The sequence below is a fragment of the Capricornis sumatraensis genome, chromosome 19 (assembly GCF_032405125.1).
Source record: "Capricornis sumatraensis isolate serow.1 chromosome 19, serow.2, whole genome shotgun sequence".
NCBI classification, from domain to species: Eukaryota; Metazoa; Chordata; class Mammalia; order Artiodactyla; family Bovidae; genus Capricornis; species Capricornis sumatraensis.
In genome coordinates, this window is record NC_091087.1 from 62,470,525 (window position 1) to 62,488,410 (window position 17,886).

General features: G+C 45.0%; 1 protein-coding gene across 1 annotated transcript; it reads right to left on the reverse strand.

The window, feature by feature from the left end:
- Positions 1 to 146: 146 nt before the first annotated feature.
- Positions 147 to 2,913, reverse strand: ELL3 (elongation factor for RNA polymerase II 3). Its single transcript, XM_068991528.1, has 11 exons — positions 2,782 to 2,913; positions 2,512 to 2,547; positions 2,048 to 2,163; positions 1,723 to 1,924; positions 1,563 to 1,642; positions 1,359 to 1,434; positions 1,017 to 1,191; positions 885 to 927; positions 606 to 777; positions 334 to 378; positions 147 to 257 (listed from the first exon to the last, which is right to left on the reverse strand). Exons 1-11 carry the CDS (start codon positions 2,911 to 2,913, stop codon positions 147 to 149), a joined length of 1,188 nt encoding a protein of 395 aa, XP_068847629.1.
- Between the last annotated feature and the right edge of the window lie 14,973 nt (positions 2,914 to 17,886).

Genomic DNA, 17,886 nt, shown 5'->3' on the forward strand with positions numbered 1-17,886 from the left:
AATGAGAACCAAACCTCAAGAACCTAGAGCAGCTCTCCTACTTGCCATTATGGACTCAGCAAGACGAAGAGCAGACAACTGTCCTCTTAGTTAATAGCTGCTTTTTTCTTTCATATCACACTAGGGTAAAGAGCCATGTGTCAGCTTCAGCTGCCCCTGTTCTTTTCCTCAAACTCCAAGATGAGACCTTTGATGTGGGACAGTTTCTGATGCAAGTACTCACAGCGGCGCTTCTCTTCCCTGTAACCTGGGTACCGCTGCAGAGAAAAAGTGCCCATGTCAAAAAAAAAGTCAATTCTGCATTCTTGCTACCATTCCCAGGCCCAGTCTTACCTTCCTGAACTTTTTATATTCCTGGACTATCTTTTCTTCCAGCACCTGAAACAGAAAATGTTAGCACCAAGTTTAACCTTGAGAAAAAAATCTCCAGCTCTATTAGGGACTAAAGTAACTTCTCATTATACCAAATTAGGCAGACTAATTTTTCTCTCAAAACAGACTTGCTTCTCACATTTTGTCATTGAACAAACACACTTATGGGCAATTAGCAGGGAGTTTATGGCCAGCAGAACTTGAAAGCCAGCCTGGGTTCATCCAGTCCTTACCTTGTGTTCTGGAGTTCCTCGCTGAACATTGTTCATCTCAGCTGCCAGCTCTATGAACCTTTGGCTTGCAGCCCCAACACGAGCATGCAGGATGCGGTATTCGGCATAATCTGTCTCGAAGTCCTGCTCATAGGCATGTTGCTGTTCTGCACTGTGGATGGCCCTGTATTGCCTGCCAGGAGCAGCGTGTTGTCACTATCAGTATCATTGACCCCCCAAAGCTTCCAGCTCCCAGGAATGCACAAGGCTTGATAAAATTGGAAATGGCAAGGGACTCACAGGAGGTAATCTGGTACTTCTTCAGGGCTTGGGGATTCAGAATCTAGAAAGGAAACAAGACATGAAGGTGATGATAACGCTTTTTTTTTTTCCCTCCCCACTATGGCAGTTTTCACCCTCTCTTTAACTCACCTGCTTGAACTGAGGGACTGTGTTCCAGCCTGGGACCCATGTCTTCATCTTTATCTTCTTGCTCCCAATCTTCCTCCTGTAAGTCCTGACTGGGCAGTCCTTGTAGGGGACTTGGAGCTAGAGTTCTGAGCCTCTTTTGTTTTAATTCTACTGTAGCTGCAGGCGCTGAACGTTTCTGTTGGGAACATAAACAGTAATCCAGAAGCCTCCTATTCTGCCCTTCTCTCAAAACTTACTTCCATATAATGAGCTCTGGGACCATGAAAATGATAAGCTCTCAGTTTTAAAATGTTAGCCTCTTTGGACACAACTCTTAGAAAAACCCTTGCTATTACAACTTACCTTGTCCACATGTTTCTGGCTAGCAGAGGGAGGCAGTGCCTGATCAGGATCTCTGTTTGGAAGAAGGGTCTGGTTCCTAGGAGAGGGAATAGGAGAGATCAAGCCCAGGGTAGAAAGTAGGGCTCCATCTCTTATCACAGCAGTTAGAGTGGCGATTAGAGAATTCCGGAGCGTCCTGGGTTAGTTCCACCCTGCCCCAAGTACCTCACTTCCCACTGTGCCACGTGTTCCCTTGAGGATCCTGGGAGTGACTGTCCTTGGCTGCTTGCCAGTGGGTCTGACACCTGGCAGGGAAAGTGGCAGGGGCACATGGCTTCAGGCTTTGCCCCACTTTATCCTAACTCCCTGCACTTTCTGGCCTCACCTCTTCTAGTGCCATCTGTGACTGTGAAATTGTGTTTCCTTCAGGATAGTCTCCCACATTCTGCCAGCTCTTACGATCCCTGGCATCTTCAGTCCGGTTGTGTCTCTGAACTGCAGATGGAGCTGGGATAGAATCCATAGCTGCCCAAATCGTGAGGCGCCCCCTGAGTGGACCCAGGCAGTGGAGGCGGTTAGGACCAGACCTGGGAAAAGGTGGTTAAAAAAAACCAACACATAAAACAGGAGGGTGGAGAACTTTTAAGGAACTGTGGACATCCCCTTCCCTGACCTACCACAAATTCTTGCCTGCTACCCATTTTCCTTACCTGCCTAGGCGCTGGCACACAAGGTCCAAGCCTGGACCACCAGGGCCCTCCTGGCCACACTGAGACACTATGAAGGAAAAGAGGCAGGACCAGTGGGGACCTGGGAGCCTCAGGTACTGTGGGTGAAAGGAGACAGTAAACCCCATGAAAGTCAGTTCCTCCTCCCGAACCAGTGCTGTTCCTCCCTGAGCCAGCCGAAGACTGAAGATGGGTCCCATGGGGCTCGTTAGCACACGAGGTGCAGCTGGGCCTGAGTCCCTCAGGAGGTTAAGTCGCCGCAGTCTCTTCAACTGCAGCCTCTTGGGACCAACCCCAGCAGCCCCGATTTCTCCCATTTTGGGTTCAGTTCTCGAAACTTCATCAGACCGTGACTGCTCTCAGCCTCCCGCCCTGACGATCCCTTCGTGAAGCCCATGTCTGTTCTCCCTGCACTTCACCTCCACACACCCCAGACCCGCGCTTACCCCTCGGTTGCCTTGGAAAGCAATCACTGGCCGAACCTGCGGGCAGAGCACAGACTTGAGCCAAGAGCAGCAGAAACGGCGTCCCCAGGATCCGGCGTCGGGAGCCCGGGGTGGGGGGACTTGCCTAGCGGGCTTCACTTGGAGAGTTGGGGAGGCCAGAGCCCGAGGATGCTGCTCTCCATCCCCAGGTTCCTTCGCCGGGGTCGCCGGCTGAGACCCGACCTCCGGACAGGCAGGGGATAGAGAGGATGGGGCCCAGGCCAGCCGTACCTGTTGCTGATGACACTCTTGCAGCGCTCGCAGCGCTGCGTCGTTGAGCCTGAGCAGTAGGAGGCTGGTCCGGGCAGCCGGGGTGAAGCAGAGCTGGAGCTTCCCACTCAGAAGCTCCTGGGGTCCCTCCATAGCTGCGAGGTTCAGGGGCAGGTAGAGCGCGAGCCACCGACCCGGGCCACTACCACCTCGGCTGTGCAGGGCTAGGCTGGCACACCCTGGCGCCCAGGTAGGCCCCGCCCTCCGCCGGGACCCCACCTCCGGCCCCACCCACAGCCGGCGCCACCCCAGGGATTTCCCAGTCGCCGGGGGCGGCACCTCGCTCTCCCCCAGATGTTAGCAGCACCAACCCCAGAGGTTTTTTCTTGGATGGGCGGGCAGCTCTTAGGGCTTTCGGAAGAGGCTCTCCCAGTTCCGGAGAGAAAGTCTGCGGCCAGCTTCAGACGCCTCACCCGAGTCCGCATTCCTGCCTGAGTTTTTCTGCCTAACCTGAACTCAAGAGCTGCGGTCTCTAAGTGAAGCTGAACCTGCAACCCCCTAGAGGGTTTTAGGTGCAGAAGGGCGAGAGATAGCTACTGGTTGCTGGGCGGGGCCAGCTCATCACGCCAAGAGCCCCAAGGAACCAGAGGAGGGCAGACCCGAGGGGCGATTCCCGAGGCCAGCACCTGGCATAGCCCTTTGGCTTTTCCCAGCCGCGGTACTGCTGCTGATCCGAAACCGGCTTCTAAGAATGAAGAGGAAATCGGGCCAGGTCGGTGTGGCGGCAGGAGAGAAGCTTGACTTCTCAAGCTGGAGCGCTCCCCATCGATCCGCAGAGATGCGGGCAGTGGTTGATGGCAGGGGAGTCGCAGGACAGGCAAGAGACAGAACTCAGTCCCAGGTCTCGCCTCGTGGCCTGTACATTGGAGATTGGTGGAGACTGGTGTGAAAGAGAGCTGGCTCACTCCCTCGGGAGGACCAAGAGGTGCCGCGAAGTTGCCAGACATCCCAGAGGTGCAGATCCTGCTTCAGTGAAACCTCAGGACCAATAATCTCCTGTCGGCCCTTTATGTTTCCAGTTGGCCCTGTTTCCCAAAAGCCCTGGTGGTGTTCTCTTTCCTGGCCAGGATACCTCTGCTAAATCCCTGATGACCTTAATGCCCTTACATTTGTGAAAACTCATCAAATTGTACACTTAAAATGTATCTTTTAATGTCAGTAAATATACCTCAATAAAGTTTCTTTCTTTTTCTTTTTTTTAAGTGAAAGCTCAGAGTGGTGACTACCAGGGAACTCCCTAAAGTTGATTTTTAAATCTAACTTCCAACAACAAAACATTGACCTAGCCCTCTCCTCAGGCTGTCTGCTTCTCTGGGTAACAATTTCCTAATTTGATAAACAGTTGTGGCAGTGGATAGAGCTGGTTTCCCAGGGTCCTTTTGATTCTAAAGATGATATCTGTGGCCTTTCGTTGGATTTTCCTAGATTTAAACTCAAAGGAGTGATTATAATGGTTAAAATGTCCAAAGAGGAGAGAAGAAGCAATGCTGTAAGAGGCAACTAGGGAAGACATTTGAGGAAGAGAGAAGGGAGGTGGGGATCTAACAGTGTGTCAGGATCTCTGTATGTTACTTAATCCCTACAGTAACTTTTTAGAGTGAGTATCATTATCCACATTTTTCGTTTATTCATTCAACAAATATTTACTGAGCACTTACTCTGTCCCTGATGCTGTACTAGATCCTTGGGATACATCAATGAACAGATTCTTGTTTTGAGAGAGCTTATATCCTAGAAGGGAAGGAGACACTAGATATGCATCAAAGAAATAAACATAAGAAATAAGGTGAATATTAGAAAAAAAGATAAAGAAAAAATTTTTTTTAATTTTTAAGTTAAAAACAAAACAAAAATATAGTATATGTTAAAAGGCAATATCTATAGTGGAAAAAAAAAGAAAGAAGAGAAAGAGAGAGAGCAAGGTAAAAGGTAGAAGGTTTAGAAATGGAGGAGGAAGAAGAGGAGGGTGGAGAGGGCTGACTGTATATTAAGTAAGATGATTCAAGAAGGCCTTCTGGAGAAAAGGAAATTTGAGCAATGTCTTTTTTTTTTTTTAATGGCCATGCTGCGTGGCTTGCAGAATCTTAGTTCCGCAACCAGGTTTTGAACCCAGGCCCTCAGCAGTGAAACCACTGAGTCCTAACCACTGGATCACTAAGGAATTCACCCCCCACACAGGCACCTTTTTTTCTAGTGGGAGCAATGTCTTAAAGGAAGTGAGGGGACTGGCCAAGCTACACAGTTGGAGGAACTGTTTTCTAGGCACAGGAACTAACTAGCCTGTGCAAACTCTGTAAGTCAGGAGTATGTGTGGATACTGTGAGGAACAGCCGAGGCCAGTGTAACAGGAACAAGGTAACTGAGGAAGACAGTAGTGAGAGATGAAGTCAGGAAGGTAAGAAGCAGGGGTAGGTCCTTGTGGGCCACTGTAAGGACTTTGGTGAAATGAGGAGTCAAAGTAGGGTTTTGAGCAGAGGAATCACATGAAGTCACTTCTATTTTTAAAGGCTCACTGTGGCTGCTGTTAAGAATAGACTGTAGGGGACAAGGACAAAAGCAGTATGACCTGTTAGGAGACTATTGCAGTAATCCAAGCTAGAGATGGTGGCAAATTGCACCAGGACCAGAGTGGGAGAAGGGATAGGGTTCTGGACATACTGAGGGTAGAGTCGACAGGATTCCCTGATGGACTGAATGTGATGCATGTGATAGAGAAATGGCATCAAGAATAACTGGGATTTTTGGCTAGAACAACTAGAAGGATGAAATTGTCATCAACTGAGGTAGGAAACATAGCTGGTGGAATAGGGTTAGTTCTGAACACTTTGAGTTTGTTACAATCCACATGGGGGTGTGGAGCATGAAGTTGTATAGATAAGTTTGGAGATGGTGAGGAATGACTGGGCTAGAAATGTAAACTTGGTAGCATTAAACAGATAAGTGCTATTCAGTTCAGTTCAGTTCAGTCGCTCAGTCGTGTCCGACTCTTTGCGACCCCATGAATCGCAGAACGCCAGGCCTCCCTGTCCATCACCAACTCCCGGAGTTCACTCAGACTCGCGTCCATCGAGTCAGTGATGCTATCCAGCCATCTCATCCTCTGTCGTCCCCTTCTTCTCTTGCCCCCAATCCCTCCCAGCATCGAAGTTTTTTCCAATGAGTCAACTCTTCGCATGAGGTGGTTAGGTTGGTGTAAAAGTGATTGCAGTTTTGCATTGTTGAGCTTCACCATTTGACATTGGAACCACCAACTGAGAGACTCACTGAAGCTGATCCTCTTACAACTACACGAGAAGTTGCTCAAGAACTCACTGTCGACCATTCTACAGTCATTTGGCATTTGAAACAAACTGGAAAGTTGAAAAAGTGTGTGCCTCATGAGCTGACAGAAAATTAAAAAATCATCATTTTGAAGTGTCATCTTCTCTTATTCTATTCAACAACAACGAACCATTTCTTGATCGGATTGTGATGTGCAACGAAAAGTGGATTGTATACGACAAACAACAACTGGCAATGGCCAACTCAGTGGTCGGACCTAGAAGAAGCTCCAAAGCACTTCCCAAAGCCAAACTGGCACCAAAAAAAGGTCATGATCATTGTTTAGTGGTCTGCTGCCAGTCTGATCCACTAGAGCTTTCTGAATCCCAGCAAAACTGTTACATCTGTAAAGTATGTTCAGCAAATCAATGAGATGCACCAAAAACTGCCACACACTGCAGCTGGCATTGGTCAACAGAAAGGGCCCAGTTCTCCTCCACACCAATGCCGGACCACATGGCTCACACGCTTCCAAAGCTGAACAAATTGGGGTTCAAAGTTTTGCCTCATCCGCCATATTCAACTGACCTCTTGCCAACCAACTACCACAACTTTTTTGCAGGGAAAATGCTTCCACAACCAGCAAGGAGGCAGAAAATGCTTTCCTAAAGTTCCTCAAATCCTGAAGCACATATCTTTATGCTACAGGGATAAACCAACTTATTTTTCATTGGCAAAAATGTGTTGATTGTAATGGTTCCTATTTTGATTAATAAAGATGTGTTTGGAGCCTAGTTACAACGATTTAAAATTCACAATTGAAAACCACAATTACGTTTTCACCAACCTAATATTTAAAACCATAGGACAGGATTACTCATCCAAGAAGACAGAGATGAGACTAAAGGACAACACCCTAGGGTACTCCAATCTCTAGAAATAAGTCAGGGGGAAGAAAAGTAAAGGTGATAGAAAGGCAGGGAGAAAGGAGGGAAAAGAGAGTGTGATGTTCTGAAAGCCAAGGGAAAACCATGATTCAAAGAAAAGAGAACTGTGTCAAATTCCATAGATAGGGACTTCCCTGGTGGTCCAGCGGCTAAGACTCCGAATTCCCAGTGCAAAGGGCCCCAGGTTGATCCCTGGCCAGGGAACTAGATTCTACATGCCATAACTAAAGATCCCAAGTGCTACAACTAAGACCTGGTGTGGCCAAATAAATAAGAAATAAAGTTTTTAGAATGCTACAGACAGGCCAAGTAAAATGAAGATTAAGAAATGACCATTGTGATGAAAATATTTTAAAACTGACAGTAGTGGTGGGTGCACACATCTGTGGATTATACTAAAACCCATAAAATTGCACGTACACTTCAAATGGGTTAACTGTATGATATGTGAATTATATTTCAACCATTACAGAAGAAAAAAAGAACTGATCACTGGGTTTAACAATGTGGATTCATTGGTAACCTTCATAAGAGCAGTTCTGGTGAAGTGGTAAGGTGAAAGCCTGATTGGAGCAGGTTTAAAGAGAATGGTAGATAAGGCATTTACAGAGGATATAAGGAACTTAAGCTTTGCTAAATATAGAGCAAAGAAATAGGGAGTCAATTGTTAGGGGAAATAGGATCAAGAGAAAGGTTTATGGTGGGAGAAAGTGCATATTTTTAGGCTGGTGGGAATTATTTGGGGAATAATCCCCAAACTTTGAAGATGTAGGAAAGAGAAGAGGGTTGCTGAAGTGGGGTTCTTGAGTAGAATAGAGGTGGTGGGATCTATTCAGGACTGGCTTTCCAAAGGAGCATGGATGGGTCATCTATAGGAGAGGGCCGCATAGACAGAGAAGGTAAGTGCAGGTGCAAAAGATTGGCAGAGGTCTGGATTTCCCTGGTGGCACAGTGGATAAAAATCTGCCTGCCAATGCAGGGAACGTGAGTTCAGTCCCTGGTCTGGGAAGATTTCATGTCCCATGGGGCAACTGCTTAGCCTGTGTGCTACAACTACTGAAGCTCAAGTTCCTAGAGCCTGTGCTCTTGCAACAAGAGAAGCCACTGTAATGAGAGGCCCAAGCACCACCACGAAGAGTAGCCCCCACTCACTGCAATTAGAGAAAGCCTGTGCAAAGCAACAAAGACCCAGTGCAGGCAAATATTAAAATAATAAATAAAATTATAAACAAAAAAGACTGGTGGGTGTGGAGAAAGTCTAGGGGAGTGCTCTTCTGATTGCTTCCGTCTTCTCTGTGAAGCAGGAAGCAACTGAGAGTATGAGGATGAAGCAATAGGAGTTGAGGGATAAAAAGGGCATGAAATAATTGCCTAGAAGGGTGAGTGAGTTAGGAATGTGCTCAATACTAAGGACTGAAAAGAAAACTGAAGTTTAGAGACGCTTACCCAGGGTCACGGAGCAGAGGTTCTAAAACTGTGTCTGCAGACCACAAAACTTAGGAATTCTGTGAACTTGGAAAGGGGACAATTACACCCTTTATTTTCACTAAGGCAATGGCACCCCACTCCAGTACTCCTGCCTGGAAAATCCCAGGAAAAGGGGAGCCTGGTAGGCTGCAGTCCATGGGGTCGCTCTGAGCGACTTCACTTTCACTTTTCACTTTCATGCATTGGAGAAGGAAATGGAAACCCACTCCAGTGTTCTTGCCTGGAGAATCCTAGGGATGGGAGAGCCTGATGGGCTGCTGTCTCTGGGGTCACACAGAGTCGGACACGACTGAAGTGACTTAGCAGCAGCAGCAACCCTAATAAAATGTAACATTTCTTTCAGTTATGAATGTAGGCTCAAACCACTTGTACTGGCAGTAATGATGTTCTCACAAAGAGAAGTGAGAAGTATTTTTATTTCATATCACATTTGTTGGAGTGATATCTAAACCCCATTTGCGCTCATCACCACTTTATAATTACAATTGTTATTACCATTACAATTCTTATTGCCTCGATCTTTTATATTATGCATTGATAAAAATGCAGTTACTATACCAGAAGCATGTTAATATTTTGATAACTATATATGAATATAATCAATTATAACATTTATGATCCCATGTAGTCTTCATTTTTTAATTGTGGCAAAATACACATAATAAAATTTACCATCTTCCCCATTTTTAAATGTACAGCTCAGTAGTGTTAATAGTACAGTAGTGTTAGTAGTAGGGGTTCCTAAGTGGCTCAGTGGTAAAGAAACCACATGTCAATACAGGAGACCCTGGAGACACAGGTTTGATCCCTGGGTCAGGAAGATCCCCTGGAGGAGGAAATGGCAACCCACTCCAGTATTTTTGACTGGAGTATCCTATGGACAGAGGAGCCTGGCAAGGTATACAGTCCATGAGGTTGCAAAGAGTTGGACATGACTTAGCAACTGAGCGCACACACCGTGTTAGTTGTACAGAGCTTGCACATTGCTGTGCAACCAATCTTCAGAACTCTTTTCACCTTGTAAAACTGAAACTCTGTACTTGTTAAACGAGAACTCTTCATTTCCCCCTCCTCCCAGTTCCCACCAACAGAAAGTCCCTTCTCCTTCCTGTTTCACTGAATGTGACTACTCTAGATACCTCATAAGTGCAGTCATATAGTATTTGTCTTTTTGTGACTGGCTTATTTCACTTTGCATACTGTCTTCGAGGCTCATCCATGTTGTAGCATCTGTCAGGATTTCCTTCCTTTTTAAGGCTGAATACGATTCCATTGTATGTATATCCTACATTTTCTATGACCATTAATCTGTCAATAGACATCTGGGTTGCTTCTTATTGTTTGGCTATTGTGAATAATGCTGCTATGAATATGGATGTGCCGGTACCTTGGGTGTATTTTTAAAAATATTTATTTTATTTTTGGCTGTGCTGTATTTTCATTGCTGCCCTTGGGCTTCCTCTAGTTGTGAAGAGTGGGGGCTTCTCTTTAGTTGTGTGTGGGCTTCTGGTTGGGATGGCTTTTCCTGTTGCAGATCACAGGCTCTAGGGTGCTCAGTAGTTGAGGAGCACGGCTTTAGTTGCTCCACAGCATGTGGAATCTTCTTGAGCAGGTATCGAACCCATGTCTCCACCATTGGCAGGTGGATTCTTAACCACTGGACCAGCATGGAAGTCCCCCATTGGTGTATTTTAAACCTTTTTTTAGAAGGGATCCTTAAACTTCACCAGACTGCTTTTTTGCCTAATTTTCTGGACTATTTCCTCAACTTTTATCTTCCAACTCTTCTTCATATTTTTAATTTCCAAGAGCTGTTTATTCTCTTCATGTTTTTTTTTTTTTTCCCCTAGCTCCCCTGTTTTTGTTCAATATCCTCTTCACTTCTAAGGATACTAATTATAGTCCCCTCCCCCCACCCCTTTTTTTTTGTTCCTGTAATTGTTTTTAATCCTCTGAGAGCTTACTTTCTGTTTCTGTTTTGCTTTGACCTATTTTTATGTTGAGTGTTTTTTCTTCAGTGCTTGCTGATCCTCATCTCTCCAATGCACTAAAATCTAACTAGAAGTTTAGTATGCATGGAGAGGACTGGTTGCACTTTACAATAAATTTACTGGATCATTTCATTATGTGATCCCTCCAATTAATTTAGTTATTCAAGCTTTTCCCCATCTCAGGGCCTTGGCATATGCTATTTCTATTGTTTGTATATTGCTTAAAAAGTATTTGGAGGAAGTAACAGAAATCCGACTCAAGACACTTTACTCAAAAAACAAATACGGTGGTTTTCATAGCAGGAAGCTCAGAGAGAGAACAAATGTTACAGTTGATTTATTCAGTGGCCCAAGAGCATCATCAAGGACCCAATTTCCTTCTGCCACTCACTTTGCTTCAACTTAAGGATTGGGCTTCAAAGTCAAAGAAGCCAAAAGCAGTTAAGGCCTATGTGAATGAATCCTTATTCAAGTCAATGAGAAAGAGCTCCACAGTGGAAAAAAAGTCCCTCCCTTTGGTCTTGTTACCAAAAACTAGGCCTCTCTGTACACTGGTGGCAAATCAGATCCCTGAGACAGGGTTTCCCTCATGGTTCAGCGGTAAAAAAATTCCTCTGCAATGCAGGAGATGCTAGGTCAGGAAGATCCTTTGGAGAAAGAAATGGCAACCCACTCCAGTAATCTTGCCTGGGAAATCCTATGGGCAGAGGAGCCTGGCAGGCTACAAGGGGTTGCAAAAGAGTCACACACGACTGAGCAACTTAAAAAACAGCAACAACAACAAAAACAAATCTTGGAGACAGAGTTTTGGGGTTGATTTTGTAGATCTTTTTTTTCTTCTCTTGTATTTCTTGACTATATAAGTCCCTTTAACAGGACACAGAGTTTTGGATGAAGCAGAAAAGGATAGCCTTATTGATGCACTGGGCTTCTCTCTTGAAAAACTGTCTCCACCCCAGAGAAGTTGGGGTCTGACAAGATTAGGGTGTGAGCAGGGGTTGCACGCCTTTAATATCCTCTCAGGTGGTTGATCTCCTAATCTTTTTAAAAACATCTTATTTATTGTTGACTGTGCTGGGTCTTCATTACTGGGTGGGCTTTTCTCTAGTGAGGCAGCTCTAGGGGCTAGTTTCAGCAGTGGACTCAATAGCTGCAACTCCCAGGCTCTGGAGCACAGGCTTAATAGTTGCGGTGAACTAGTTGCTCCGAGGCATGTGGGATCTTCCTGGATCAGGGATTGAACCTGTGTCTCCTGCATCGGCATGTGGGTTCTTTTAACACTGAGCCACCAGGGAAGCCCCTCAATCTCGTGGTTTCTTGGCTTCTCCTCCCTCAGTTATCAAGTGTTCCAAACATGGAGGCTGGAGTCTTGCCTACAAGAAATGGGGAACAGAAAGGCTTCCATCTTTGGGAACCCCAGAGGGTTCTGCTAAACCTAGCAGATCACTTCACTCTGATCAGACCTATTTAGGTAACATGCTAACTCCTGAACCAATAACTGTCACCAGATGAATACCATGCAGGTTTTAGGGAGGGATTCCTCAGCTAATCAAGGCTAAGAGTGATGAATTTATTTTGATTGACCTAGTGATTCAGTTCCACCCTTGGAAATTAGGGAGGAAGGAAAGAGGTTCCTAAAACTATTGCTCTTCTTTGTTAAAGCGGATATGTTAGAAATGTTAGGGATTCAGCTGCATGGCTGGAACCCTCTTCTACTTTCCCTACAACTGGCTCCAGGCCTCAGGTTAAAAGTGACCACAGGGAATTCCTTGGTGGTTCAGTGGTTAGGACTCCATGCTCTAACTGCAGAGGCCCCAGGTTTGATCCCTGGTTGGGAAACTAAGATGTCATAAGCTGCGTGGCACAGCCAAAAAAAAAAAAAGTCAACACATAAGTGGGTTTTTCCCATTATTCTTTGTCCTTACACTTTTGTTTCTCTTTTAACACCTAAAGTAAGCTATAATTTCATATTCTTTGGTTTGGCTACTTGTAAATTGTTAAGTCTCCTCCACTAAAGTGTTGGGCTACCCTGCCGGCTCAGACGGTAAAGAACCTGCCTGCAATGCAGGAGACCTGCATTGATCCCTGAGTTGGGAAGATCTGGAGAAGGGAAATGGCTACCCACTCCAGTATTCTTGCTTGGAGAATTCCATGAAGAATATGAATGAACCCAGGAATCGATAGTATCTTCCCCTCTAACTGAATCTCCAAATATATATATATTTATATTTCCTTTTATTTATTCATTTGGCTCCAACGGGTCTTAGTTGTGGCACACAGGATCCTCGATCTTCATTGTGGCACGTGGGATCTTCAGGTATGTCACGCAAACTCTTAGTTGTGGCCTGTAGGATCTAGGTGGTGAGTTCAGAGTCTTAGCCTCTTGGATCACCAGGGCAATTTCTCCAAAAATATATTCTGAAGCTGCACACTCTTGCCATTTCTGCTGACACCATTTCAGCCCAAGTGACTATCTCCTGTGCCCTGAGGTACGGTGTGAAATTTGAGGGTAGGGAACATTTGTAGCCATTTGCTATCATGTCAAAGGATCTGGACCTGAGAAAACAGAGGAAAAATAAGAGTCAGGGAGGCATCCCCCGTTATTGGTTTTAGTTTCCGCTACAATCATTCATGGGATTCCAGTTGAGCTATTCCAAATTCTGAAAGGTGATGCTGTTAAAGTGCTGCACTCAATATGCCAGCAAATTTGGAAAACTCAGCAGTGGCCACAGGACTGGAAAAGGTCAGTTTTCATTCCAATCCCAAAGAAAGGCAATGCCAAAGAATGCTCAAACTACCGCACAATTGCACTCATCTCACATGCTAGTAAAGTAATGCTCAAAATTCTCCAAAGAAAGGCAACGCCAAAGAATGCTCAAACTACTGCACAATTGCATTCATCTCACATGCTAGTAAAGTAATGCTCAAAATTCTCCAAGCCAGGCTTTAGCAATACGTGAACCGTGAACTTCCAGATGTTCAAGCTGGTTTTAGAAAAGGCAGAGGAACCAGAGATCAAATTGCCAACATTCGCTGGATCATTGAAAAAGCAAGAGAGTTCCAGAAAAACATCTATTTCTGTTTTATTGACTATACCAAAGCCTTTGACTGTGTGGATCACAATAAACTGTGGAAAATTCTGAAAGAGATGGGAATACCAGACCACCTGACTTGCCTCTTGAGAAACCTATATGCAGGTCAGGAAGCAACAGTTAGAACTGGGCATGGAACAACAGACTGGTTCCAAATAGGAAAAGGAGTACATCAAGGCTGTATATTGTCACCCTGCTTATTTAACTTCTATGCAGAGTACATCATGAGAAACGCTGGGCTGGAAGAAGCACAAGCTGGAATCAAGATTGCCGGGAGAAATATCAATAACCTCAGACATGCAGATGACACCACCCTTATGGCAGAAAGTGAAGAGGAACTAAAAAGCCTCTTGATGAAAGTGAAAGAGGAGAGTGAAAAAGTTGCCTTAAAGCTCAACATTCAGAAAACTAAGATCATGGCATCTGGTCCCATCACTTCATGGGAAATAGATGGGGAAATAATGGAAACAGTGTCAGACTTTTTTTTTTTGGGCTCCAAAATCACTGCAGATGGTGGTTGCAGCCATGAAATCAAAAGATGCTTACTTCTTGGAAGGAAAGTTATGGCCAACCCAGACAGCATATTCAAAAGCAGAGACATTACTTTGCCAACAAAGGTCCGTCTAGTCAAGGCTATGGTTTTTCCAGTGGTCATGTATGGATGTGAGAGTTGGACTGTGAAGAAAGCTGAGCACCGAAGAATTGATGCTTTTGAACTGTGGTGTTGGAGAAGACTCTTGAGAGTCCCATGGACTGCAAGGAGATCCAACCAGTCCATTCTGAAGGAGATAAGTCCTGGGTGTTCATTGGAAGGACTGATGCTAAAGCTGAAACTCCAATACTTTGGCCACCTCATGTGAAGAGTTGACTCATTGGAAAAGACTCTGATGCTGGGAGGGATTGGGGGCAGGAGGAGAAGGGGACAACAGAGGATGAGATGGCTGGATGGCATCACCGACTTGATGGACATGAGTTTGAGTAAACTCTGGGAGTTGGTGATGGACAGGGAGGCCTGGCATGCTGCGATTCATGGGGTCGCAGAGTCGGACACGACTGAGAGACTGAACTGACTGACTGACTGACTGACAATCATTCACATTGCAGCCCATGCCCTAGTTTGGTTATATAAACCAACAAATTCCCCTTCATTTCAATGATCTGTTACCGAATTAGGCCTAGCATCCTGGATGTCTGTGAGAGCCTCCTGACTCGTCTTCCCATTTCCATTTATCTGTTCTAATCCACTTTCCTCCCACAGAGTGATCTCTCCAAAAAAAAAAAAAAAAATTACACCCTGATGAATATCAGGGGCTGGGTTAAACTCTCAGCCGCACCTTTTACTATCTGTGCTTCCTTGAGAAATTTATTTAACCTGACTGTGCCAAAATTTCTAAATCAGTAGAAAGGGGATCATGACACCTCAAAAGGTCATTGTAAGGTCCAAATAAGAAAAGTATACTTAATATACTTAATAAGCACTCACTTAATGTTAGCTATTAGTGGTATTAGCAGTAGTGACAGATCGTATAACTCCCCTGCCTACTTCCTGACCTAGTTTCATACCATGCTCAACAGGCATCAGTTGGCTTGTCTATTACTTGTCTATACTTATCTATTACCTATGGACTAACCCAGGTGGCATTAGTGGTAAAGAACCCACCTCCCAACGCAGGAGACATAAGACATATGGGTTTACATAGGTTTGATTCCTGGGTTGGCATGCAACCTGATCCAGTATTCTTGTCTGGAGAATCCCATGGACGAAGAAGCCTGATGGGTTATGGTCCACAGGGTCGCAAAGAATTGAACACAACTGAAGCAACTTAGCATGCACACATGCATACTTATATATGTATTATATATAGAGAGAGACCTTCTTCTTTATACTATATGTTCCATGAGTCTGGTGATACATATGTTTTGTTCATTACTATAAACCTAGTGACTAATACAATAGATCTCTGGTTCCTCTGCCTTTTCTAAAACCAGCTTGAACATCTGGAAGTTCATGGTTCACATATTGCTGAAGCCTGGCTTGGAGAATTTTGAGCATTACTTTACTAGTGTGTGAGATGAGTGCAACTGTGCAGTAGTTTGAGCATTCCTTGGCATTGCCTTTCTTTGGGATTGGAATGAAAACTGACCTTTCCCAGTCCTGTGGCCACTGCTGAGTTTTCCAAATTTGCTGGCATATTGAGTGCAGCACTTTCACAGCATCATCTTTTAGGATTTGAAATAGCTCAACTGGAATTCCATCACCTCCACTAGCTTTGTTCGTAGTGATGCTTTCTAAGGCCCACTTGACTTCACATTCCAGGATGTCTGGCTCTAGGTGAGTGATCACACAATCGTGATTATCTTGGTTGTGAAGATCTTTTTTGTACAGTTCTTCTGTGATTCTTGCCACCTCTTCTTAATATCTTCTGCTTCGCGTGCTGCAATTCATGGGGTCGCAGAGAGTCGGACACGACTGAGCAACTGAACTGAATTGAACTGAACTGAATACAATATATGGTACATCCTTGGTGCTTAACACAATGAATATTTGTCCAAAGAATGAGTGACTTCTTTGGCAATTCCAGGAAAAGTTAGATTAGAAGGAGTTGTGGCAATCAGCCTAGGTTTTGTTAGGATTGGAAATAGACTCTTGAACAAGGGGATAGTGTTGGGTGAGTTAAATAAGAGGAGACTGGTCACAGGGTTGTTCTACTCTCTCTCTCTTCTGGAGCTGATAAAGAGGTAGCATGTGCCAAGAGAGAAATTGCTTCCTCATCCTGCACTATTTCACTCATCCTTGGCTAGCTAGGCTTTCTCCATGGGGCTGGCTCTGTAGTCTCTCTAAATGCACGGGGACCGTGGGAACCTGGGGCTAGGAAACCAGAGCATCCAAATTCGTTTTGTGAACCATGGCAGTCTGTGGCTCTAGGTCTGTGATGCTGTCCCTATCTTTGAAGTCCAGTTTCCTCATGTACTCACTGTATATGCGGGATCCTTAAATCCCACCTCACCTCCTTCTCTGCTTCAGAGCCTTGGATCTCCATTTTCTCTAGTTTAGTCCCTAACTCTCAACTCCAACTCCCATCCTGAATTAAAGTGGAAATACTTTCTCTGCCCTCTGACTGTTGGCCAGTGACCATAGTTCTTCACCCCATGGGCCTTTCCTCCTGACATAGCAGCTGGCTCTCCATGAGCCAGTGATCCAAGAGAGAGAGGAAAAGCAAAAGTCACTGTGTCTTTTAACATCAGAAGTGATGAATCACCAGATGCTGTTTTTTTTTTTTTAAACTTACTAAAGAAATATGAATTTTGCATTCTATCCTGCATTTGAAACTGATATGGGGAGTTCCCTGGTGGTCTTGTGGTAGGATTTGGTGCTTTCAGACCAGGTTCAATCCCTGGTCAGGGAACTAAAATGTCCACAAGCCCTGCAGGGCAGCACAACTTCTGCCCTCCAAATACAAAAGTTTCAAGTAATAAATAGTAGTAGTTCAGGTGATACCTGGGGATGGCAAAAATTGTGCAGATAGTACTGAATGAGGTTTACTGGCCCCCTCCCCAGCCCAGTTTTATGTTGAGAGAGAAGACAGTTTGTAGTTTTAGCCTCATCTTGGTTTTACTGCGGGCACTAACTGGAGAGGATAAGTTGAAATTTACAACTAATCCTCTCCTGTGAGATTTCCTAAGTGTTTCTCCTTTATCCAGAGAAGGAAATGACAACCCACTCCAGTACTCTCTCTTGGAGAACCCCACGGACAGAAGAGCCTGCTGGCTCCAGTCCGTGGGGTTGCAGAGCGAGAAACGACTGAGCAACTAAAACACTTCTCCTTTATTCAGTGAATTCCTCACGACTGATGGGGAGTCTTGTAGACATATTAGTGAATCTGGGAATGAGAGGGAGAAATCTAAGCTTCCCGCCCTATTCAACTGCCAATTAAAACCAGGTGTTGCTGGTAGATAATAGTGGGGGCAAATGGCAAAGGAGAAATGAACATAGTATGTGCATTTCCCAGTCTCGAGTCCCTGATACAAGGCCACAGTCTGTGGCTTTGGGGTCTTCAAATACTTCCAAGCTACATATTCAGAGCTTCTGTGGGCAAATGAGCAGGGCCATGATTTTTGTACATACTGGATGTGGCGGCGAGTTTCTATATTGGAGTTTGGGATGGGCGAACAATATGTTGGAAGGGAGTTTGTTAAGTTGTTCTCGTACATGATTTTGTGCACCCAAGTGTTCAAATAGGTGGTTAGTTGGGAAGGATCCTAAGTAATACCGGCGTTTTGTTCTAG

Coding starts and splice junctions, on each gene's coding strand:
- ELL3 (XM_068991528.1), bottom strand. CDS start 2,913: ATGGAGGGACCCCAGGAGCTTCTGAGTGGGAAGCTCCAGCTCTGCTTC. Junction 928..1,016: donor CAGTCCCTCAGTTCAAGCAG/GTGAGTTAAAGA, acceptor TTTCCTTTCTAG/ATTCTGAATCCCCAAGCCCT. Junction 258..333: donor AATATAAAAAGTTCAGGAAG/GTAAGACTGGGC, acceptor TTTTCTCTGCAG/CGGTACCCAGGTTACAGGGA.